The sequence below is a fragment of the Phyllopteryx taeniolatus genome, chromosome 19 (assembly GCF_024500385.1).
Source record: "Phyllopteryx taeniolatus isolate TA_2022b chromosome 19, UOR_Ptae_1.2, whole genome shotgun sequence".
Lineage (NCBI taxonomy): Eukaryota > Metazoa > Chordata > Actinopteri > Syngnathiformes > Syngnathidae > Phyllopteryx > Phyllopteryx taeniolatus.
Genome location: NC_084520.1, coordinates 2,969,152 through 2,995,457, shown reverse-complemented (window position 1 = coordinate 2,995,457; position 26,306 = coordinate 2,969,152). Strand labels below are relative to the sequence as shown.

General features: G+C 44.3%; 1 protein-coding gene across 16 annotated transcripts in view; it reads right to left on the bottom strand.

Moving 5' to 3' along the window:
• ca10a (carbonic anhydrase Xa) overlaps positions 1-26,306 on the bottom strand; it is a 176,190-nt gene that overhangs the window by 124,625 nt on the left and 25,259 nt on the right. For 15 of the 16 annotated variants that reach the window (XR_009785619.1, XR_009785618.1, XR_009785620.1 and 12 more), the window contains 2 exons: positions 18,580-18,654; positions 3,806-3,948 (listed from right to left, as the gene is read on the bottom strand). Coding sequence is in view for 13 of the 16 variants with exons in the window: in XM_061755757.1 (XP_061611741.1) it covers positions 3,806-3,948; positions 18,580-18,654 (218 nt within the window). In the remaining 3 variants the exon portion in view is untranslated. The remainder of the gene's footprint in view (positions 1-3,805; positions 3,949-18,579; positions 18,655-26,306) is intronic. The other variant, XM_061755765.1, reaches the window with a different exon arrangement.

The window sequence follows — 26,306 nt, the reverse complement described above, 5'->3', positions numbered from 1 at the left end:
ACAAGAGCATGCAAAATCCTCTTGGACCCTCCACATCCTGGTCACCACCTCTTCCAGCTCCTTACCTCAAGTAGGCGCTATCGAGCAATGCAAACTAAAACAAGTAGACATTCCAACAGCTTCTTCCCTTTTGCCATTAACTTCTTAAACAGTTAACTTACAATTCCATTGTAACATGCTGCCAATTTTGTCTTGTGATTGTAGTCACATCTCTGTCGGGCCAATTACAGATTACTGGCGCAATCATTTAAGTATTCTCGCCACCCTGCTCTACTTGCATATCTGTTGTTGACCAATACTGGCCACTCATGTGTTTGAGAAGTATCTGCACCATTTGCACAAACATTGTCCCAGGTTATCGCACTTCTAGTCACTTTAAACTGCATACATTTCTTGAAGTCTCTGCGCCATTTACACAACGGTCACTCCACCAGGCTATTGTTGTATTAGTCATTTCAAACTGCTCTATTTGCTAGAGGACATCAGTTTGCACAAATGTCCAAAAAAACAAAAACAAAAAAACATTACCACATATACTGGTAACCTTTTATTGCTATGTTTTTATGTCTCAAAAGTATTCTCTGTCAATTGACTGTCTGCTGTCATACTAGAGCACCTCCAACTCCCGGAGACAAATTCCTTGTGTGTTATTTACATACTTGGCAAATAAAGATGATTCTGATTCTGTTGCCTGCTTGCGAGCTGTATTGAAAGTATGAGAACATTACCCCAAGCTCTACTTGGACTTCCTCCGAAGCACCCGGGGATGACACCACATCTCTGGGCTGCTCCTTGTGTTGTTTGAAGGGTTATAATGTACTGTAAAGTCAAGTGTAACATTGGTGCTAATCTAATTACCATGTCTAGCTTTTCTTATCACCGTATGCTAGTACTTAGGTTAGCAGACATTCGTTGTTTAATTATGTTTTACATGACAGTTTTAAAGTAAACAACAAGTGGGAGTGACAAATAAGTTAAAGCAAGAACTTTTTGCCTCTTATTTGGAGAATGTTTTGCAAACACTATTCAAAGTGCGATTGTGATTGGTAGACTGATGCGCGGAGTGCATGTTGGGTACCCGAGTTCTTTTCCCCCTACATCAATCAGGACTTTTGCGATGTGACTATCATGCATGCACACATCGCGATGAGAATGATCAAACAATATATCGTGCAGCCCTGTACTATGCATTCTGATCCACTACCGACTGCACTACACATTGCAGACTGATATGCTGTCTACTGAGATAATACTAGTGATGAGTTGAAGCATTCCTTCTCGGTTCATTTTACCGATGATAAGTCGACAAATAACTACCAAATTCCTGCACTACTAGTCTTTCGCCGGACCTACTGCCACTCTAAATATAATACGGGGTATAGCCGATGCAATCTTATTAATATTACTACTCGGGATACTCTAGGGGCCAATACACAGATCAGCCACTTAATAAAAAAATCCTCAAAAGCTTTGCTAGTCAATGATCTTATCAGAGACCATAATCTTAATATGATTGGTCTTCACGAGACTTAGTTAAAATGTTTTTACCACTTAATGAGGCGTCTCCCCCAAACATTGTGAGTTCACATGTTGCGCATCTTATTAGGAAGGGCGGGGGCATTGCCCTCATCCGCCAAATCCGTTCGGAACCTTAGCTCTAGCTCTAACATCAACTTTAAAACTTTCGAGGTTCTCGTTATGTGATCTAAAACACTTCTGCTGTTTTATCTTGCAGTTATCTACCATCCCCGCAGCTCTTACTCTGGCTTTTTTGATGAATTCTCTGAATTTATTGCTGACTTGGTGACCCACGCAGACAATATATTAATCATGGGTGACTTTAAATATTCATATGAATTCCCCATCTAAATCTCTTAGTGCAGTGTTTCAGACAATAATTGATACTTTCGAGTTTCTTGCAATCAATACATGAACCTACCCATAATAATGGTAATACTTTAGATTTGGTACAAACAAGGGGCATTGTGACCTCGAATGTAATGGTCCTCCCTTATAATTTTTGAGTGTATTGCAGGCTCTCCTGCGGCTCCTTTAATAACGCATCCAGTCTGGAGTTTGATGCGTCCACTATCCCCATAACAAACCCTCTGAAGTTTTTCTGTTGTTGTGGTAGTTGAGAATAGGCATGGACTCAGAAGAGAGAGATCAAGGGCTCATTCTCCATAGTTAATGCTAAACTCCTCTATTTTATTCTAACCTATTCTCTATAGGCTGTTCAAATTGTCTCTAAGGCTACTTCTCTATTCCTCCTGCGTCTTACGCAAGGATAGATATGAGATTAAGGAGTAAGACCTCAATAGTTAACCGATGGGAGAGCAAGAGCCCTAAAATTGTCAGTTTTCAAACTTATGTACTTGGAGGTGGGGCTTGCCAGGGGCCTTGCGTCACCCTGACCTGGCTATTAAGCCCATGGAAGCACTTTGGAGTCATCTGAGGACGGCTTGCTCCTATCAGTTCATTGTTAGTTGTGTGCCCTTTTGCCTAGAGACAAATTATATGATGGAACTTTCCCCGAGTGGGTTGAAACTTCTCAACAATGATCCCCTCTTCCAGCAAAAGCTCGCCTTGTGTTGCTAGAGATAAAAATAAGTTCCTCTATTTAGTTCCTCTCATGGTTATTACTTTATACACTATGTCTTTCGTAAGAATAAAAGTTCATGAGAATGTTCACATCTGATCAAATGTGTAACAATGTATATTAAAATCATTCCTTAGTTCATCATCAAACATTGTTAAAATCACATATTTCATCAAACATCTAACATTTCATTGTAACTCCCACTTTTACAACAAAAGGTCCTAAACACTTCAACTATCTCACATATCACTGTATGGGCACAAATGATTGTGGGTTTGGTTACCAAATCCAAAAATATATAAAAGAAGCTGTTACAGGTTATATATGTTTACAATTATGCATTGAGCAAGCATATAAATGTAAGACCGTATGGTGACACTTGAGTGAAATATCCTTTGGCTCCATCTTATGGCTATCTTGTAAAAGTGCATGACTGGTTAACCTTCACTTGGTGATACTTTCCTGAACATGAATCTGATTAACAATCTAATCATAATTTCTACTATCAATTATATATTATATTAATTGCATTGTATATCTTTCAAATTCACTTATGTCATCAATCAAATGCCTTGATTACTACTTTGTCTCCCCACTCGACAACCATTAACATCTTCTGATGCAGCAGTAACTCATTAGCCTGAGTTAGTATTTCAGACTCTTCAACAGGTTCCTCCTTTGCCTTTCGCGCTTTTGGCAGCATCGTTGGGGATCGATTCCATTGCGCATAGTTCTTTCTTGAGAGCTCAGTCAGTGGCAGTTGCTAATAATTGTTGTTAGCTGAGCCATTGCTAGCGCCGCAAGCTTTGTTCAATAGCAGCAACTCATCTCGATCTGAGCTCCTCACCCTTGGTTACCCCTCGGTCAGTGTTACCTCTTCTCGTAATCGCTGTTGTTTATGTGTTTAACAAGCTGTGCCGCTTCCAGTTCATTTAACCAGCTTTGCTTCTTCCATAACAACTGCAGGGCTCGCTCTCGCTGGCTCTTGTTCGCGTTTACTGGCTCTTGTTCATCCTCTAAGGAGACATAACAGGGCAACCCCACTGCGAGGGCTGCTACAGTGTTTCACTTTGCTCATTGAGTGGGAGGAGAACAGAGATGAAGGTGAGGAGGAGACAAAAAGACAACAAGAGGGACAGATGCTTGGGAATAAGAGCTGACTAACATAAAAAAAAGAACAGTGAACAGTTGCAAATATACCCATACCTTTTGTCCACCAGTGTTCAGTTTCATGGATGTAAGATAAGGGTCAAAGATCATGTGGCTGGTCTCAATGTTGACTGGTGATTGCCTCTTCCCCACTGAGCACAAGTTCCAAGCTGAGTTTACCAGACCCCAGAAAGATGGCACTGCAAACACAAAACAGCAATTGTGTAAAAAGGTTGTTATTATTCAAAAGATGAGTTATTGAGATGGACAAGCGATTAAAATGTCTTTTTTGAGTGCGCTGGAGGACTTGGTAAAAATATAAAGTTCTGCAAGTTCTGTCCGTGGGGATTGAATTATTTTATCATCATCAAATGCTTCACCCACATCTTTTGGTATGGGTTGTGTATCATGCATCATGGCCCATTCGTCTAATGCCCCTGATTCTGACTTGGGGTCATTTTGCAGAATTCCCTTGGAGGAGTTACGAACCGTGGAATTGGACAAAAATCACTGGTTTAACAAAAAAGTAGTAAAGGGTTTACTGTTCATTTTGAGGCATAGGTCCTGGAGACTTTTTTATGATTAGAAATAAACACTGGAGATGCTAATTGAGCTCTAAGCTTGGTCTCAACGATTTATCAGAATCAGAATCATCTTTATTTGCCAAGTATGTCCAAAACACACACAAGGAATTTGTCTCCGGTAGTTCGAGCCACTCTAGTACGACAACAGAGAACACTTTTGAGACATAAAGACACTGAGTCACTGAGTCAAAGTCACTGAGCAATAAAGGGTTTCTAGTTATGTGGTAATGCCAGTAGAATGCCGTTGGTTTTTTTTGGAGGGGGGGGGGGGTTGTGACAATTGTGCAAAAAGATGCAGTTCTCTAGCACTTCGAGCAGTTTGAATGACTAATATAGCAATAGTCCAGTGCAATGACCATTGTGCAAAGGGCGCCGAGACTTCAAGGAGTGTATGCAGTTTAAAGTGACTAGTAGCACGATAATCTGGGACAATGTTGATTGGGCAAATGTTGCAGATACTCCTCAGTCAGTGTGCAAGTGGGTACGATGCTACTCTGGCGTGAGTGACCAGTATTTTTCAACAACAGATATGCAAAGAGTGCAGCGTGCGATACTACTACAGTGAGTGCACAAGTATGTATAATTGGCCCGACAGAAATGTGACAACAAACTCCAGACAAAAATGGGCAGCATGTTGCAGTGGAATTGTAGGTTAGGTGTTTAAGACGTTGATTGCAAGAGGGAAGAAGCTGTTGGAATGTCTGCTCGTTCAAGCTTGCATTGATCAGTAGCGCCTACTTTAGGGAAGGAGCTGGAAGTGCTGCTGACCGGGATGTGGAGGGTCCGAGAGGATTTTGCACGCTCTTGTCTTAGTTCTGGCAGTGTGCAAGTCCTCAAGGGTGGGTAGGGGGGTAGCAACAATCTTTTCAGCAGTTTTGATTGTCCGTTGCAGACGGAGTTTCCTCTAACTAACTAAGCCTCCCCTTCATGTATAAATTACACTTCTGACACACGTACCATTATCACTAAAGGTGGGCGAGGAGTAGCAAAGCATACCACACATTGAGCAAAAAGAGATAACAAGCTAATCACGAAGCTAAAGCATGGCAAAACACCAGAATAAGAAGTAGAAATTAGAAGGTAGTGTCCAGAAGTAATAGATCTACACAAAAAAACATGTGCCCTTAAGTCAGGACGAGGTGCTTATACAGTCATAATTATATTAGGATATTAAATATATAATATCAGCAATGTTATTTGCATTCATTTCCACTATTTTGTACCATAGAGTGTTAAGTTTTATGTTTTGAGATTTACATAATGATAAAGTCACAAAATTACATTTTACAGTATCTTTGCTTGTTTGTTTTTACTCAATGTAGCTTTGCTATCGGACGAGATGTTTTTTATGTTAAAAATATTTAATTGCATAAAAGAAAAGGAAGACATTTACTGTAATTTCATGTGTATAATATGCTCTTCAGTATAACGCGCACCCCCAAATGTCAAGTCAATCAAGAAAAGCTTTCTACCCATTTACAACCCCAATTCCAATTGTTAAACATAAATAAAAACAGAATACAATGATTTGCAAATCATGATCAACCTATATTTAATTAAATACACTACAAAACAAGATATTTAATGTTCAAACTGATATATTTTATTGTTTTTAGCAAATAATAATAATAAATAATCAAATAATCAATAATCATTAACTTGGAATTTTATGGCTGCACATTCCAAAAAAGCTGGGATAGGTGGCAAAAAAGACTGAGAAAGTTGAGGAATGCTCATCAAACACCTGTTTGGAACATCCCACAGGTGAACAGGCAAATAGAGAACAGGTGGGTGCCATGATTGGGTATAAAAGGAGCTTCCCTGAATTGCACAGTCCTTCACAAGCAAAGATGGGGTGAGGTTCACCTCTTTGTGAACAACTGCATGAGAAAATAGTCGAACAGTTTAAGGACAATGTTCCTCAATGTACAATTGGAAGGAATTTAGGGATTTCATCATCTACGGTCCATAATATCATCAAAAGGTTCAGAAAATCTGGAGTAATTACTGCATGTAAGCGGCAAGGCCGAAAACCAACATTGAATGCCCGTGACTTTCGATCGCTCAGGCGGCACTGCATCAAAAACCGACATCAATGTGTAAAGGATATCCCACATGGGCTCAGAAACAGTTCAGAAAACCAATGTCAGTAAATACAGTTCGGCGCTACATCCATAAGTGCAACTTGAAGCTCTACTATGCAAACCCATTTATCAACAACACCCAGAAACGCCGCCGGCTTCTCTGGGCCTGAGCTCATCTAAGATGGACTGATGCAAAGTGGAAAAGTGTTCTGTGGTATGACGAGTCCACATTTCAAATTTTGGGGGGAAATTGTGGGACGTCGTGTCCTCCGGGCGAAAGAGGAAAAGAACCATCCGGACTGTTATGGACGCAAAGTTCAAAAGCCAGCATCTGTGATGGTATGGGGCTTTGTTAGTGCCAATGGCATGGGTAAATTACACATCTGTGAAGGCACCATAAATACTGAAAGCTACATACAGGTTTTGGAGAAACATATGCTGCCATCCAAGCAACGTCTTTTTCATGGACGCCCCTGCTTATTTCAGCAAGACAATGCCAAACCACATTCTGCACGTCAACAGCGTGGCTTCGTAGTAAAAGAGTGCGGGTACTAGACTGGCCCGCCTGCAGTCCAGACCTGTCTCCCATTGAAAATGTGTGGCGCATTATGAAGCGTAAAATACGACAACGGAGACCCCAGACTGCTGAACAGCTGATGCTGTACATCAAGCAAGAATGGGAAAGAATTCCACCTACAAAGCTTCAACAATTAGTGTCTTCAGTTCCTAAACGTTTATTGAATGTTGTCAAAAGAAAAGGTGATGTAACACAGTGGTAAACATGACTCTGTCTTTTTTGGAACGTGTTGCAGCCATAAAATTCTAAAGTAATGATTATTTGCTAAAAACAATAAAGTTTATCAGTTTGAACATTAAATATCTTGTCTTTGTAGTGTACGTCAGACCGGAAAATTGTGAATTCCACCTATCCTCAGTACATTTCCTCGGCTGCATCATTGCAAAAGGACAACTACAACCGGACCCCACCAAAATCCAAGCCATCATCGACTGGCCCATCCCCGCGACCCGCAAAGAACGTTTCCTTGGATTCTCCAATTTCTACTGCCGATTCATCCGTAATTACAGCAATTACAATTACAATTATTTACAATTAATTACAGCAAGGTCGCTATTCCCGTCACCAGTCTCACATCCACTAGCTCCCCCTTTCAGTGGACACCAGCAGCCTCACAAGCATTCAATAAACTCAAATCCCTGTTCACCACTGCTCCCATTCTGCACCACCCTGACCCTTCCCTCCAGTTCATGGTGGAGGTTGACGCCTCGGATGCCGGAGCTGGAGCAGTCCTCTCTCAGCGAGATCCCACGACCCATGAACTTCACCCCTGTGCTTTTTTTTCCCGTCGCTTATCTTCAGCAGAAAGAAATTATGACGTTGGAAACCGCGAGCTGCTGGCCATTATATTGGCCCTGGAAGAATGGAGGCACTGTCTGGAGGGAGCTAAACAACAATTTCTTATTTTGACAGACCACAAAAACCTCGCTTACCTCCGTACCGCTAAACGTCTCAACCCCCGACAAGCACGCTGGGCACTATTCCTCAGCAGATTCAATTTCAGTCTCTCCTTCCGTCCCGGTTCCCGTAACACCAAGGCAGATGCCCTCTCCAACTCACCTCCTTCGAGCACAGCAGAACCCGAATCCATCCTTCCGACCACCTGTTTCGTTGGAGCAGCCTCGTGGGAGATCGAGCAGGTGGTCAAGGAGGCCCAAAAGACCCAACCTGATACCAAGACCAGGCCTCCTGACCAACTGTTCCTCCCGGATTCAGCACGTTCGGAACTCTAAATTATCTTGTCACCCTGGCATCATCTGTACTACCCAGTCCATTCAACAGCACTTCTAGTGGCCAAGCCTCATCAAAGACACCCGAGAGTTCGTTCAAGCCTGCTCTGTCTGCGCCCGAGGGAAGTCTTCTCACCGACCTCTAGCTGGCTTGCTGCACCCCCTGCCAATTCCCAGCCACCCTTGGTCTCACATCGCTGTGGTCTTCGTTACCGGCCTGCCCCCCTCTGAAGGTAACACTGTTATTCACACAATCATCGATTGTTTGTCCAAGTGTGTCCATTATGTTATCCAGGACCACTTCCATAACCTTTGCTCAATAAACTGTTCATCATTTTACATCAGCCTCCACCTGCTCTTGGGTTCAGCTACTTCCCACACCTGACAATCACAACCCATTGAATTTCTTGCACTGGTCTTAAGCCTGGGTAAATGGTGAGGCTTGTGCCAGGAAGGTCTTTCAAACATAAAACACTGTCCAAAACAAATATGCAAATCATTGACACTTGACTTCCGGCACGTTGGACTACTGGTTAGCAGATCTGCCTCACAGTTCTGAGGACCCGGGTTCAAATCTGGCCTCGCCTTTGTGGAGTTTGCATGTTCTCCCTGTGCTTGCGTGCTTTTCTCCAGGTACTCCAGTTTCCTACCACATCCCAAAAAACATGCATGGTAGGTTAACTTGAAGACTCTAAACTACAACTACAAAGTGAAGAAGGCCACAGTTTAAAAAATGTATGTGACATATGCTGTACCAACTTGATACGAGTCATCACATTGTAGCGTTTATTGGGGGACATCAAATTTGAGCTTAATTTAGAAGAAAACGATGAGTTGGAAGCGGCGCCTGCGTCACTTCCGGGTTACCGTAATTTTAAATTACAGCGTTATAAATCACGATCTTTCATAGATATGAGGGGCACCACGTCACATTTTTACAAGTTTAACTTGAGGCGAAATGACAACAAATCTTTATAACCAGTCTCTTAACGGAAGGTGGCTACATTTTAGGAATTTTGAGTTCTAACACAGACAAACACAAAACAAACAAGATATCTACGAACATTGGCAAAGGAAGGGATTTGTGACGTGAGATGAGCAGAATGGGCGTGTAGTGAATGCATATAGTTGAGGACTCCTGGTCTCGTTAATATAAACCCAAATATGCACTAATCCGTACTTTTAGTAGACCGCAATGTTGGACTTGCGTGTCTGGAACACGTTTGAAGTAGGCGAGTCAGGCTCCCGAATGTTCGGGCGGCCCGGTCCGCACCGGTAACAGGGACTCGACGGGAGGGAGGAATGGAAAAACAGGAGCAGCAGGAGGCCAACGAGTTCTCAGGCAGAACGTCTCGGGTGATGTTCGGAGCGGGCGCGCTGCGTCCACTTCCGTTCTCTCAGACTGAGTTCGGGCCCCCAAGCAGGGTGGCTCAAAGCGCTTCCAGGAAGCGGCAGCCGGGGATCATCCGATGTGTCCTTCCACCTCGAGTGAGGTAGGCGTCCTGCCTGGCGCGGTCGCCGGCGAGTTGGTCGGAGTGACTAAAAAAAAATTCTCAACTTCTCCTAGCTCCGGCCCCTTTTATGGCCAGGGCGAGTCAAACAGGGGGGGTTTACCCCCCTCCTTTTCTACCACCTTTGCGAACACAGAGGGGCTGGACTGCCTTTTGGTGTTATTTTTCCATTCTAGGATTATTTTGTGGTTTAAAACCATCCATCCATTTTCTGAGCCGCTTCTCCTCACTAGGGTCGCGGGTGTGCTGGAGCCTATCCCAGCTATCATCAGGCGGGGTACACCCTGAACTGGTTGCCAGCCAATCGCAGGGCACATAGAAACAAACAACCATTCGCACTCACAGTCACACCTACGGGCAATTTAGAGTCTCCAATTAATGCATGTTTTTGGAATGTGGGAGGAAACCGGAGTGCCCGGAGAAAACCCACGCAGGCACGGGGAGAACATGCAAACTCCACACAGGCGAGGCCGGGGATTGAACCCGGGTCCTCAGAACTGTGAGGCTGACGCTCTAACCAGTCTGCCAACGTGCCGCCGGTTTAAAACCAGTGGAATAAAAAATTAATTATTGGATTTAATATAACGAGACCATTTTCCCACCCTGCATTGTTCCACGCTCATTCTCTTTCATACCTGTAATGAATGTTTCAAATGTTATGTGGTGTGGAGAACATTACTATTTTCATGTGACATTTGTGGCATGGGGTGATACATTACATCTGGTTCAGTTAACAACAGATTTGACGTTAGACATTCAAGTTTGCAGCAATACCGTCACTAGTGGCGTTCATGTAAAGTTCTTAAAATATTGACTCCCAGTCGAGTCACAGACTGTCTTATGAACCCATGTCTCTAGTGTCGTTCCGTCGCCCGTGAGTGTCGCTGTTGCCTGTTCCAACTCCCAAATAGCATGTCTCAGCAGGGTGGAGGCGTCACTGCAGGTCCAATCCTTCGACTGACGGGGAGTTAATTAACTTAGCGTTCGGGGGCGAACCCAGCATCCATGGGTCTCCCCTTTGAAGTCTCAGTCAGACGTGATACACTTAGCGTCGGCATGGCAAAGAAAATGTCTGTGTCTTGTTGAAGATAGTTTATTGTGTTAATCCGTTTAGAGTCTGCGTGTGACTCTGGAGTTACAGTCTACCTCGGCGGGGAGTGGCGGTAGTGCGAGGCTGGGGTGCCGGGTGGCATCTTTTGCGTGGCATGTCCGCTACCTATCCCCCCTTCGGCGGCTGGATCCAGCTCGATGGCGGATGTAGGCGACATCTTGTTGAAAGATGGTGCAGGTTGGCAGGAACACACACACACAACAAGGCAGTTACCAAAGTACAACCTTAGTGCATATCACCCCCCTTATGGCTACAACAGTTGTTCATGGCAACTTCCAAAATAAGGTCAGCCTATATGTGTATATGGGTTAGGATTGATGTGTGTGCATGGATGTGTGCAGGTGTGGCTATTGGGATAGCAGGGAGAGTAGAAATACGGGCATTGGGCGTAGATAAAACTAAGGGAGAGCATTAACTAGGTGTAGAGTTCTCAGTAAAAATCACACAAAAAAAACAAAACAAGAGGAGAACTTAACGTGGCTTTACGGGGGAGAAAGAAAGAGAAAGAAAAGGTAGCTAGCACCAACTTGGCACGTAGGGGGCACAGCGGTTAGGAGTAGAACCCGACAAATCAATCAAGGAGAGGGAAGGTGCCAAGTAGAAGTTCTAATCTTGGGGAGAGCTGAATCCGAGTCTTGATTAAAAAGGGGGTAGTGCGGTCTGGGTGGCAATTTAGGTCAAGGAGGACCTCCTCCCCTGTCTGTATGGGGTTAGGTTCGGGTTCAATCGTTCTTTTCCTACGGAAAATTTTGGGTAGGTGATGCCGAAGGTGCGGCACGGTGGCCGACTGGTCAGAGCGTCAGCCTCACAGTTCTGAGGACCGGGGTTCAATTCCCCCCCCGCCTGTGTGGAGTTTGCATGTTCTCCCCGTGCCTGCGTGGGTTTTCTCCGGGCACTCCGGTTTCCTCTCACATCCCAAAAACATGCATGGTAGGTTGATTGACATCTCTAAATTGCCCGTAGGTGTGAATGTTAGTGCGAATGGTTGTTTGTTTGTATGTGCCCTGCGATTGGCTGGCAACCAGTTCAGGGTGTACCCCGCCTCCTGCCCGATAGCTGGGGATAGGCTCCAGCACGCCCGTGACCCTAGTGAGGAGAAGAAAATGGATGGATGCCGAAGGTCATGCAGTAACCGAGACTGACCAGGGCAATTAAGATGTTATCTGCTGCGGAGCAGGAATGCATAAGCAGGAGCTCGGGTGTTCTGTCCTCAGTGCTAATAGTGCATAAGGTGTTGTCAATGTGGGTGATGTCAACCGCCTGAGTTCCTTCAAGCTGAATCTGTGTAAGCGTCCCAGGATCAACTTCCAATTTGTACTGTCCGAAAAAGTTACAAATCTTGATTTGGTTCTCATAATTTTTGGTTGGCAGGTGGTAGAGGGCGACGTCCTCAATATGCAAAATGGCAATTTTGGGGACGTTGACCCACATGGTTTGATTTGGCAGGGCGAGTCTCGTTGTGGTGTTGTGGTGGTCATATCTCAGCGTTGCGCTTAGGGCTGGTGTGCTGACTAGCCACTTGGACCCAACAATTTCATCGTGAGTAGTAGTAACCTGGTAGCGAGGTGTAGCTTCTGCTCTACACCGCAACCCATCCTTCATGGGCTTCAGGCCACAAATCCCATCCGTTACATCTCAGATGAACGGCTTACTGGGACACAGGTAATGGATGTCTTTGGTGAGGATGCACATGTGCAAATTTGGTGCCAGATACAAATCAGGGTTACTATCGTAACTATTACCACGGGACTATTGATTCGGACGTATGTGTCGCTTTGTCGGGTGCCAACATTAATTACGTCTTTTAGGCGATAGATGTTGGGGGAGTCGATAATTGGAAGAGTAACAAAGAAGGCTACTTCTCGAAACTCAGGGTTGACATACAGGACAGTGGAAATCCCGAGAGAAAAAGCCAAGTGGGCTTGGACAGGACTAATGGGGCTTGCCAGAGCTTTAGACAGGATGCTTTCGATTAAGCTAAGGGGAACCAAATACGGAGGGATTCTACCCATTGCTAAGTGGTCTATGGATGAAGAGATTTCACGTAGCATGTCATTTATCAATGTGGTAACAATCTGTGTGTGAGCATAATCCGTTTGGCCCACCGACAGTAGTTTACTTATGCTCTGTCTAGTTTGTTTCAGGATGACACTGTAAGTGTTGAGGACAAGGATAATGCCCTTGAGTGTCACGCCTAAGATTGGAGGTTAGCGGTTTGTCTCTCCATGTTGCGTTGGATGTTAGGAATTTCAGTTTGGAGTTCACCAATTTGTTTCTTAACCGTGTCTAAGCTGATTATGTTAACCAAGGAGGTTCCTATGCAAAACAATGTGCCGAGGGAGGCGGCAGCCATGAGTAGGCCTCCTACAAAACGCTTTGAACATCTGTGGATTCCGCTGAGATCAGCCTGAGTGACGGCGAATTTTTCTAAATGCTGGAGCATGTAAGTGGTGTCGAAGGCGGCATGGTGGATAGCCTTGCAAGACCACGTGACTCATGCGTAGCTGGTTTTGGTGGACGTCCCGACGGTACTAAGGCTACACGCGTCACCGGTGGGGGCGCTGCGGATACCTGTTATTTCAGTCGTTATGTTTTTGATTTGCGGCGGAGCAGCGCTTTCGGTTTCACCAGTTTTGCGTGGCATGTCCGCTACAACATTATGAATTTTTTATTGTATTTTTTTTACCATATTCCCCTTGCTAAGCCACCTCATTATGTAAAAGTTTCACCGTGCTCAGCAGACACATCAGCAAGTAATTTGCGAAACAGTCAGTGTTGAAGACTGGAAGATGATCTGATGAAATTTACAATTGGCATCACCAAGTCCATGGTGTTTTTCAACTCACCACTGAGTCAGATGCACGGTAGCAAGACTAGGTGATTATATGAACATGATTAGAGATCGCGATAAATTCCAGTTGATCTTAGTGATCAGCTGTGTGCATATTTCCTCGCTCGAACATGGTGGGAATGTGCGTGACAAAAGCCAATCAGTGTCGTCCTGTTCCTGCTCCATTTCAGTTTGCAAGTTGTGGGAGTAAACAGAAACAGCGCCTCCTTGGCTGGCCCACCCCATAGCAAGATCGATACGCAACTCAGCCGTCCTCCTACGGAACTACTGCATCCTCGACCATCCTTGCCCCGACGGAGGAGGAGGCCGGCCGATCCGCCTAACCTCGGCTGTGTGGCGGTGTCTCCAAAGCGACATGGATCACTACTATTAACTAGACGATGTGCAAGGTATGTCGACGTCCCCAAAAACAGACAACACTCTTTATTCAAAAATGTGAGGACAGTCAGCACAGCCTGTCACTCACAGGTGCCAGCACATGAAGCATATTAGAAGTTAGCCACTGCTAGCGGTGAGGCCAGCAGACTAAAGCAAGAAGTCAATTGTGTCATCATTATTCAGGTGGTTTGTAAAATGTAAAAACTAGTTCATCTGTATTGTTGTTAAAGGTGATTAAAGGCACATTTGAAAGTAGCAATAATGTTAACAGGCATCATATCAGAAGAATGAACGTTTAAAATCCAAGGTGTCTTCATTATCCCCGAGTGGGCAGTTTGTTTATTTTGTGTCTTGCACTTCCAAAAAAAAGGACTTCCAACTATTGCACTGTTGCCACAGGAAGTACATCAACTGCTGGGCCTTTTTGAGGATGGAGTTAATGTTGGTCTCCCACTTCAGGTCCTGAGAGACTGTAATTCCCAGGAACTTGAAGGTCTCGACGGTTGACACGGGGGCAGTTGGACAGCGCGAGGGGCAGCTGTGGTGAAGCATGCCTCCTGAAGTCCACGATTATCTCTACAGTCTTGAGCGGGTTCAGCTTCAGGTTGTGTCGGGCGCACCACAGCTCCAGCCACTCCACTTCCTGTCAATACGCAGACTCGTCACAGTCTTTGATGAGGCCGATGACTGTGGTGTCATCTGCAAACTTCAGGAGTTTGACAGCCGGGTGCGTTGAGCTGCAGTCGTTCGTTGCCCCGACGGCGGAGGAGGCTAGCCGCTCCGCCTAACCTCGCCTGTGTGGTGGTGTCTCCAAAGCGACATGGATCAATACTATTAATTAGACGATGTGCAAGGTATGTCGGCATCCCCAAAAACAGACAACACTCTTTATTCAAAAATGTGAGGACAGTCAGCACAGCTTGTCACTCACAGGTGCCAGCACACGAAGCATATTAGAAGTTAGCCACTGCTAGCGGTGAGGACAGCAGACTAAAGCAAGAAGTCAATTGTGTCATCATTATTCAGGTGGTTTGTAAAATGTCAAAACTAGTTCATCTGCATTGTTGTTAAAGGTGATGCACATTTGAATAATAATGGCAATAATGGCATCATATCAGAAGAATGAACATGTTTAAAATCCAAGGTGTCTTCATTATCCCCGAGGGGGCAGTTTGTTTATTTTGTGTCTTGTACCTCCAAAAATGACTATTGCACTGTTGTGTTCTATTTTTCTACATTTGTTGGACTGTTGAGTGAAAATGTTTCTTATATTTTTCTTTTTTGCCTTATTTGCCTTGTATGCTAATATCATGTTGGGGATACTGATTTTAATATTGCAATGAGGAGTGTTGTTAACAAAAGGTGTTAATAAAATGTTGAATTACTCTCTAGCTTCATTTAGTTTTGCAGATGCTTTAAAACTGGATAATTGTGGACTTCAGGAGGCATCCTTCCCCACAGCTGACCCTCACGCTGTCCAACTGCCTCGTATCAACCGTCGAGACCTTCAAGTTCCTGGGAACTACAGTCTCTCAGGAACTGAAGTGGGAGACCAACATTAACTCCATCCTCAAAAAGGCCCAGCAGATGATGTACTTCCTGTGGCTTCTGAGGAAGCACGGCCTGCCACGGGAGTTGCTGAGGCAGTTATCGAATCAGCCCTCTGTTCATCCATCACAGTCTGGTTTGGTGCTGCCACGAAAAAGGACAAATACCGACTGCAATGGACAATCAAAGCTGCTGAAAAAATTGTTGCCCCCAATAGCCACCCCTGAGGACTGAAGACACGCTGCCAGAACTAAGATAAGAGCATGCAAAATGCTCTTGGACTCTCCACATACTGGTCACCACCTCTTCCACCTCCTTGCCTCAGGTCGGCCCTATCGAACAATGCAAACTAAAACTAGCAGACATTCCAACAGCTTCTTCCCTCTTGCCATTAACTTCTTAAACAGTTAACTTACAATTCCAATGTAACATGCTGCCAATTTTGTCTTGAGATTGTTGTCACATATCTGTCAGGCCAATCATACATTATTTGTGCACTCACTGTAGTATTCTCGCCACTCTGCACTACTTGTATATCTGTTGTTGACCAATACTGGCCACTCATGTGCTTGAGAAGTAGCTGCGCCATTTGCACAATGGTCATTGTACCAGACTATAGTTCTATTAGTCATTTCAAACTGCTCTAAAATGCTAGTGGACTCGGCATCATTTGCACAATGGTCGAAAAAAATAATAATAATGCATCGGCATTACCACATTACTGGTAACCTTTTGTGTTTTTATGTCTGTCTGTTCTTGTACTAGAGCGGCTCCAACTCCCGGAGAAAAATTGCTTGTGTGTTTTTGACATACTTTGCAAATAAAGATGATTCTGTTTCTGAAACGTAGAAAAGCTGTCGTGACAAAAATGGACATTCTCTTTAAAATGTTATAAGTAAGTCATACATTAATCTTCCAAACTTTCCAGCAGCTTTCAGTATCAATGGGCGTCACGCTAAAAAAATCAATGGGCATCAAGCTAAAAAAAAAAAAAACGTACAAAAAGAGAATACACATTTTTCTCAGTTCACCGCTCATTCTCAAGAATAATAAAAAAAAGTGTTATGCTCTTTTGGGACAATAAAAGCAGTATTGTGTTATGACCATACGACTAAGTAGGCCATACCCTAACCCTATCAAAAAAAGGATTTAAAAGTGAAGTCATGAGAACCTTGAAAAAGTCAATATATCATAAAATTTTTATGTACAACCCCAATTCCAATGAAGTTGGGATGTTGTGTTAAACATAAATAAAAACAAAATGCAATGATTTGCAAATCATGTTCTACCTATATTTAACTTAATACACTACAAAGACAATATGTTTAATTTTCAAACTGGTAAACTTTATTGTTTTTAGCAAATAATCATTAACTTAGAATTTTATGGCTGCAACATGTTCCAAAAAAGCTGGGACAGGTGGCAAAAAAGACTGAGTTGAGGAATGCTCATCAAACACCTGTTTGGAACATCCCACAGGTGAACAGGCTAATTGGGAAAAGGTAGGTGCCATGATTGGGTATAAAAGAAGATTCCCTGAATTGCTCAGTCATTCACAAGCAAAGATGGCGCGAGGTTCACCTCTTTGTGAACAAGAGCATGAGAAAATAGTCGAACAGTTTAACGACAATGTTCCTCAACGTACAATTGCAAGGAATTTAGGGATTTCATCATCTGCGGTCCATAATATCATCAAAAGGTTCCGAGAATCTGGAGTAATTACTGCATGTAAGGGGCAAGGCCGAAAATCAACATTGAATGCCTGTGACCTTCGATCCCTCAGGCGACACTGCATCAAAAGCCGAAATCAATGTGTAAATGATATCACCACATGGGCTCACGAACACTTCAGAAAAACAATGTCAGTAAATACAGTCCGGCGCTACATCCATAAGTGCAACTTGAAATTCTACTATGCAAAGCAAAAGCCATTTATCAACGACACCCAGAAACGCCGCCGGCTTCTCTCGGCCCGACCTCATCTAAGATGGAATGATGCAAAGTGGAAAAGTGTTCTGTGGTCCGACGAGTCCACATTTCAAATTTTGGGGGAAATTATGGGACGTCGTGTCCTCCGGGCCAAAGAGGAAAAGAACTATCCGGACTGTTATGGGCGCAAAGTTCAAAAGCCAGCAACTGTGATGGTATGGGGCTGTGTTAGTGCCAATGGCATGGGTAAATTACACATCTGTGAAGGCACCATTAATGCTGAAAGCTACACACAGGTTTTGGAGAAACATATGCTGCCATCCAAGCAACGTCTTTTTCATGGAGGCCCCTGCTTATTTCAGCAAGACAATGCCAAACCACATTCTGCACGTTACAACAGCGTGGCTTCGTAGTAAAAGAGTGCGGGTACTAGACTGGCCTGCCTGCATTCCAGACCTGTCTCCCATTGAAAATCTGTGGTGCATTATGAAGCGTAAAATACGACAACGGAGACCCCGGACTATTGAACAGCTGAAGCTCTACATCAAGCAAGAATGGGAAAGAATTCCACCTACAAAGCTTCAACAATTAGTGTCCTCAGTTCCCAAACGTTTATTGAATGTTGTTACAAGAAAAGGTGATGTAACACAGTGGTAAACATGACACTATCCCAGCTTTTTTGGAACGTGTTGCAGCCATAAAAGTCCAAGTTAATGATTATTTGCTAAAAACAATTAAGTTTATCAGTTTGAACATTAAATATCTGGTCTTTTTAGTGTATTTAATTAAATATAGGTTGAACATGATTTGCAAATCATTGTATACTGTTTTTATTTATGTTTAACACAATGTCCCAACTTCATTGGAATTGGGGTTGTAATAAAAGAATCAGAGGACTCAAGAAGAGATTCTCGAGCTTCTGCACAAATGGTAAATGGACTACACTTACATAGCGCCAGCTCACCCGTGGCCCAGGAGTGAGTAGTACAAAATGAACGAATATATACTTCTTACTTTTTTAACTCTTACCTGGCACAAAGCTTCCCTGTACCACCTCCTTGTATGCCCACCAGCCTTCATGAATTTTGGGTGGATTTTGCTGGGCTGTGAGGTGAGAACAAACACAAAATTAAAGGGCACACTCTTGCTTACAATCCAATTGCACAAAGATATCTTAACAAGGGAAGTAGGATCACTGAGACAACACATACTGTCAGAGCCTAAGTGCAGTTAAGCTAATGTGTAGCTATTTTCTTTGGTAAAGTTGAGTGTAAGCACTCAATTTTGTTACCTCTATGAGTCCGTTCTCACAATGCTACATATTGGTTACTGAAGTACCTAACAGTATATGGCCTTGTTCAAGGATTCAAGGAATTTATTTGTCATACCAACACATCATAGAGAGCATGCAGTAACAATGCGAGAGATTGCGTGATTTCTGAAGACGAAAACATGGCAGCGCCTCTTGCATAGACCTGGAAAAAGCAGCTACTGTATGACAAATTTTCTCTTTTCACAGTCTTTTTATTTTTTCAGTGCACGTTTTTCACTTCATTATTTCTCTTCTCCTTCACCAGCTTCGCTAACAGTGGTAACCCGCTGAGAGCCATTTGAGATTCTCACACCTACATCAACGCCAACTCATCTGTCATGGAGGATCACAGCTCCAGCGCTGAGCATCCACTGAAGAGGAAAAAAGGGCAAATTTGTCGACTTCGACAGACGATTTACTTGACTTGACAGAGACACCGGGGAGTGTCCTCCTCTTAATCAACAAGAAATTGTGAATTACACTCGACTTGCTTCGCCAATAAATCATCGAACTCAAAAACAGCTTGGAGTTCACACAGTAAACAGGTCAGGAACTAAGATTAGATAATGCGCTGATCTGATCAAACATGATGTTAACACGGAATTACAAACTCTTAGATTGGAATGTAAAATCATGAAAGAAAGCACGCTGGACATTCAACCACAAAGCATGCGCGATAATGTCATTTTCTCGGGCATTCCAGAAAATGCACCGAAATTCATGAATTCCACGCTCAAGATACAGCAAGATACAGTCGACAAGATTATCTTTCACCGTGTTTATCGATTAGGAGGTCCGCGTCCAGGAAATCATTTCGCACATTCAACAACAACAAGCCGTGGTTCACTGCTAAACTTAAGCAGCTTCGCCAAGCTAAGGAGGACGCATATCAGAGCGGGGACAGGGACCTATATAATCGAGCTAGAAACCAGCTGACTAAAGAAATTAACACTGCCATGAGGAACTATGCAGCAAAGTTGGAAAAACAGTTTGGCGCAAACGACTCTAAATCAGTCTGGCATGCATTCCAATCGCTGACTAATTACAAGCGACGATCCCCCCAAGCTGAGAACAATAGCACACTAGCCAACGACTTGAATACCTTCTACTGCAGATTTGAAAAGGACAGTTTCACACCACACACCCACCCGGGCCGCACCCGCGACCACAATCACACCTCTGACTTCTGCGTTAACCATCCATGAAGAGGATGTGAGACGCATCTTCAAACAACAAAAGATTAACAAAGCGGCAGGCCCGGACCATGTGTCCCCATCCTGCCTCAAAGTCTGCGCGGACCAGCTCGCTCCAGTCTTTACTCAGATCTTCAATAGATCTCTGGAAATGTGCGAAGTTCCATCCTGTTTCAAATGCTCCACCATCATTCCAGTCCCCAAGAAACCTGCAATCTCGGGTCTGAATGACTACAGGCCTGTCGGTTTGACATCTGTGGTCATGAAGTCCTGATGACTTCCCACCTGATGTCCCAGGTGCTGGACCACCTCAAGAGTGTCACAGGTCCCCTGCTGGACCCCCTGCAGTTTGCCTACCAAGCGAACAGGTCTGCGGATGATGCAGTCAACATGGGACTGCACTTCATCCTAGAACACCTCGACAGTGCAGGGACCTTCGTGAGGATCTTGTTCGTGGACTTCAGCTGAGCGTTCAACACCATCATCCCTGAACCCCTTTCATCCAAGCTTCTCCAGCTCAGCGTCTCACCTGCCTTCTGCCAGTGGATTTACAGCTTTCTGACGGGCAGGACACAGCAGGTCAGGCTGGGGGAGGCCACCTCATCCACACGCAGCATCAGCACTGGGGCGCCCCAAGGTTGTGTCCTCTCTCCGCTGCTCTTCTCTCTCTACACGAACGACTGCACCTCAGCGAACCCGACTGTCAAACTCCTGAAGTTTGCAGATGACACCACTGTCATCGGCCTCATCAAGGACGGTGACGAGTCTGCATATCGACAGGAAGCGGAGCGGCTGGAGCTGTTGTGCGGCCGACACAACCTGGAGCTGAACACGCTCAAGACTGTAGAGATGATCGTGGACTTCAGGAGGCATCCTTCGCCACAGCTGCCCCTCACGTTGTCCAGCTGCCTTGTGTCAACCGTCGAGACCTTCAAGTTCCTGGGAATTACAATCTCTCAGGACCTGAAGTGGGCGACCAACATCAACTCCGTCCTCAAAAAGGCCCAGCAGAGGATGGACTTCCTGCGGCTTCTGAGAAAGCACGGCGTGCCACCGGAGCTGCTGAGACAGTTCTACACAGCGGTCATCGAATCAGTCCTGTGTTCTTCCATCACAGTCTGGTTTGGTGCTGCTACGAAAAAGGACAAACTCCGACTGCAACGGACAATCAAAACTGCTGAAAGGATTGTTGGCACCCCCCTACCCACCGTTGAGGACTTGCACGCGCCAGAACTAAGACAAGGGCGTGCAAAATACTCTCGGACCCTCTGCACCCCGGTCACCAGCTCTTCCAGCTCCTTCCCTCAGGTAGGCGCTACCGATCAATGCAAACTAGAACTAGTAGACATTCCAACAGCTTCTTCCCTCTTGCGATCAACTTCTTAAACACCTAACCTATAATTCCATTACAACAAGCTGGCAATTTTTTGACTTGAGTTCGTTGTCACATTTCTGTGGGGCCAATTATGTATTACTCGTGCACTCACTGTAGTTGTCTCGCCATGCTGCACTATTTGCATATACTGGCCACCCATGCCAGAGTAGCATCTGCTCCATTTGCACACTGATTGAGGAGTATCTGTAACATTTGCACAACCAACATTGTCCCAGATTATCGCACTACTCGTCACTTTAAACCGCATACACTCCTTAAAGTCTCAGCGCCCTTTGCACAATGGTCATTGCACCGGACTATTGCAATATTAGTCATTCGAACTGCTCTAAGTGGTAGAGGACTCTGCATCTTTTTGCACAATTGTTTTTTGTAAATGTTTTTATGTCTCCAAAGTGTTCTGTAAATTGACTGTCTGTTGTACTAGAGCGGCTCCAACTACCGGAGACAAATTCCTTGTGTGTTTTGGACATACTTGGCAAATAAAGATGATTCTGATTCTGATTCTGAGGAAACCGACCACGTTCCATCATTGCAACACTTCCAAACAAAATCTTCGTGAAATTAAAAGTTTGTGAGCTCAAAGGGACATCGTTTGGAATGAACGACCAGTTTCCCAAGGAAATCAACGAAAGGCGTAAAATCTTGTACCCGTTGATGATGAGCCACCATGAGTAAGGCAAACCAGCGTGGCTGGTTGTCGACAAGCTGTACGTCGACGGTCAACTGTTTCGTGTTGCCATCGTCACGCCCTGGCTCTTCTAGATAAGTACTTCTTCTGATCCGTTATTGTTCTTAATTGTCCATCCATACATTTTCAACACTGCTTATCCTGGTTAGGGTCGCGGGACGCTGGAGCCTATCCCAGCTGACTTCAGGCGAAAGGCAGACTCCACCCTGAACTGGTCGCAGGGCACATATAGACATGGACAACCATTCGCACTCCCATTCACACCGTCACTGAGTGGGAACTGAACCCACGCTGCCTGCACCAAAGTCAGGCGAGTGTACCACTACACCATCAGTGACTCTTTTCTCACAAAACTCTCCTTGTGTACTACAAACTACCACACACATTATCCCCTTATCACTGTTTGTTTTCTATGTTCTATATTTGTTTGCTACCCAATCTATGGACCCTGGCTTTGCTGTACTGAAATATATCATCCTAATGACCCTCTTTAAATAACACTTATCAACACAATACCATAACATTTCCTGAAAACTGTCAAAAAAACACAACAACAAAGAATACATAGAACCCAATTAATTATATGTCACAATTAACTTTTGTGTCATGGAATGTCAATGGCATTTGATCACAGGCAAAGAGAATTAAGATTATGGATTATATCACAAAATTTAAAACAGACCTCCTCCTATTACATGAAACGCACCTTATTCAATCAGAAGAAAAGTACCTTATTGACTCTACTTTCACTCAGGCTATCTATACATAATTATACAGGCTACAATATTTAACAAACTATACACAATTGTCAATGTATTCGCACCTAATAAAGATAACCCAGCCTTTTTTCACACGCTATTTTCACACTTGCTAAACTTGTCAGCCAATACTACAATTATCATGGGAGGCGACTTTAACATTACGCTAAATCACCTTATAAATCGCTCAAATCTCAAAAATGGCAATCAACCACAATGCATCAATATATTAGAGCAGTATATGGATGACTTTGGACTTGACATATGGAGGCTAAAAAAACGTACAAAAAGAGAATACACATTTTTCTCGGTTCACCGCTCATTCTCAAGAATAGATTTTGTTCTCTCAAACAATTCGGCAGCTCAAAGAATTACCTTCAAAATACATCCAATCATCATCAGTGACCACGCACCAATTTAGTCAAATCTGGGGCCTCTACCAACATGGTGCTTTAACACATCTCTATTGAAAGACCCGGACTTTGATTCATTTGTGACGAAAGAATGGGATGATTTATTTTTTAATTCAATGACTCTCCAACCATATCCCTATCTCTGCGAAGGGAAACTGGGAAATCTGTAATGAGAGGTCGAATCATATCATACTCTTTGTACAAGAAAAACAAAACAAGAACTAAAATTATAAAATGAAATTGAAGGAAAAAAAATCAATATCTCACAGAAGAATATGCAATTAATCCAACAGATACGCTTAGAAACCAACTTCAAAAGGCAAAACATCAATTAGACGTGATCTTATCAAAAATAACTGAATTTCGACAACAACAGTTAAGATACACTAACTTTGAGTACAATAATCTGGCAAATTTCTTGCGAACCAACCAGGGCAAAAAAGTAAAATCATTTATTACAGCCATTCAAGATTCAAACAGTACCTGTACACAGTCACTGCAAGAAATAAATGAAATGTTTTACAATAGTCACAGCAGCTTATACGCATCTTCGAACAACCCAGACCAAAAAGAAATGTAAACTTTTATTAAGGATCTAAACATTCTTCAATAAAATACAGAAATTAAAGACAGTCTTGATGCTCCTTTAACCATCACAGACTTACATAATGCATTTAAAAAATATGCAATCGGGAAGAACGCCTCGCCCAGACGGAATTTCCGTCTACTTCATTAAACATTTCTGGCCAATACTTGCGCCTCTATTTTTCAGAACAGTCAAGGAGATAAAAGATAAAGGTCAAAGGAGTAGCCATAAGAATACATAAGAATACAGCTTCAATTAAATTACTACTAATGTCAGGCAAAGACCCCGCCCTCCTGGCTAATTATCAGCCCGAATGTAGATATCAAGATTATATCGAAAGCCCTTGCAGCGAGACTTGAAAAGGTACTCCTGTCGATAATCCACTATGACCAGACAGGTTTCATTAAAGGTAGAAGTTCGACAAATGACATCAGACGTCTATTAAATTTAATAAGCTTGTCACAGCGTAAAAATCTAAAAGCAATCATCATGTCAATTCTGTCATAAGCCATCCTGCAGTTCTGCTGTTGGAGCCTGGGTGGCGGTTTGCGGTCTCTCCCCTCCCCTATCTTTTTCCATTACCTTCCTCGGCCGCGCACCTGTCACCAATCAGCCCTTGTTACCACCTGCATTTAAGCCTGTCTGATCTTGGAAAACCTTGTCAGAGTATGACAGCTACTCCAGCGGGACAACGGCTCCCCAGTCTCCACGTAAGATACTCAATTCCTCGTCTCCTTTCTCACCTCCGTGTCTCTCCTTGTCCTCAGTGTTCCCTCCGTGTTCGTTGCCAAGCCAGCCGCCTGCCTTCGTCACCGCTTGCCACGCATTCCCTTCATCCACAACCCGCCAGCGCACTTCAAGGACCATCTACATTTCCCTTTTTCAATAAACTGTTCATCACAAACTCTCAGCGTCCGCCTGCTCTTGGGTCCATTCTCCATCCATTCATGGCAGAATACTCTGGCCAGCCATTGACCCAGCAGCCCCGGAGGTGCTTAAACATGCATTTACTCTCCAAGGCGCCCACATAGGGCAACAAGAAAAAACTCTTCAAGAAATCATGGAATCTCTACACTCCCTCACGCAACAAGTCTCCCTCCTTTCTTCGAAGATGCAATCCGACCACTCTTCAGTAAGTACTCCTTCCGAGCCCGCAGCCTCGGAGCCACCCCGCCTCCCGTACAAAGAACCTCATGTCCCTCCACCCGAGCCCTACTCCGGGGACATAGGTGCATGTAGCCAGTTCCTTATTAATTGCTCACTAGTTTTCAATCTTCAACCGCACAGTTGTACCACCGAACAATCCAAGGTCGCATTTGTCACTAACCTTCTCTGCGGCAAACCAGCCAAATGGTCCACCGCGTTATGGCACTACTCCTCCCCGGTACTCCAGTTTTTCCATTCATTTTCCGCTGAACTTAAAAAAGTAATTGATCACCCCATTCAGGGCAGAAAAGCCACCCGTCGCCTCCTTACACTCACTCAGGGCGCTAGTTCCGTAGCTGAGTATTCGATTGAATTCAGGATTCTTACAGGTGAATGCGGGTGGGATGGCGCTGCGCTTAGGGGGATCTTTTTGAACGGCCTCTCATAGCAACTCAAAGACGAGCCCTCCTCTCTTGAGGCTATCATGGGACTCGCCATCCACCTTGATAACAGACTGCGATAGAGAGAGCACGAGAGAAGGGGGTCCGAGCGCGTAAGATCACTCCAACCGTGAGCACCGCACTGTCAGCATCTCATCTGCCTTCTGCACATTCAATTGCCCCTTCGTCACCCCCCACTGCACCTGATGCACCCACATACAACGGTAACACCCGTATAGATCCCCAGGAACGTCAGCGTCGTGTCATCCAGCGGCTGTGCATTTATGACGGTCAATCAGGTCATTTCATTGCAACTTGCCCCCTGCGACCAAAAAGACCAGGCTCACCACGTTCCGACAGCACCATGGTGAGCCAAACCACCATTTCCTCAAGCTCTCCCTCCCGTATGACCGTCCCTGCTTGCATTCTCACAACACAGCCATGATGGCTCTTATTGATTCCGGTGCAGACGATAACTTTATTCATGAAGGATTAGCACATCAGCTCCGACTCCCTCTCGAACCGCTCACGTCTCCCAAGAAAGTCACAGCACTGGATGGCCGAGTCATTTCCCCTGTCCCCCGCCAAACAGTGCCATTCACCTTGCTGATTTCTGGAAATCACCGCGAGAACATCTCTCTTTTTGTTATCCCTTCCCCTGACACCCCGGTAGTCCTCGGAATTCCTTGGCTCAGACAACATAACCCCGCCATAGACTGGACACACTTAGCAATAACCGGTTGGAGCCCTTACTGCCACCCACACTGCCTGCTCTCTGCGATACCACTCGGCGCCTGCGTGACTTCCGGTTTAGCGTAATTTTA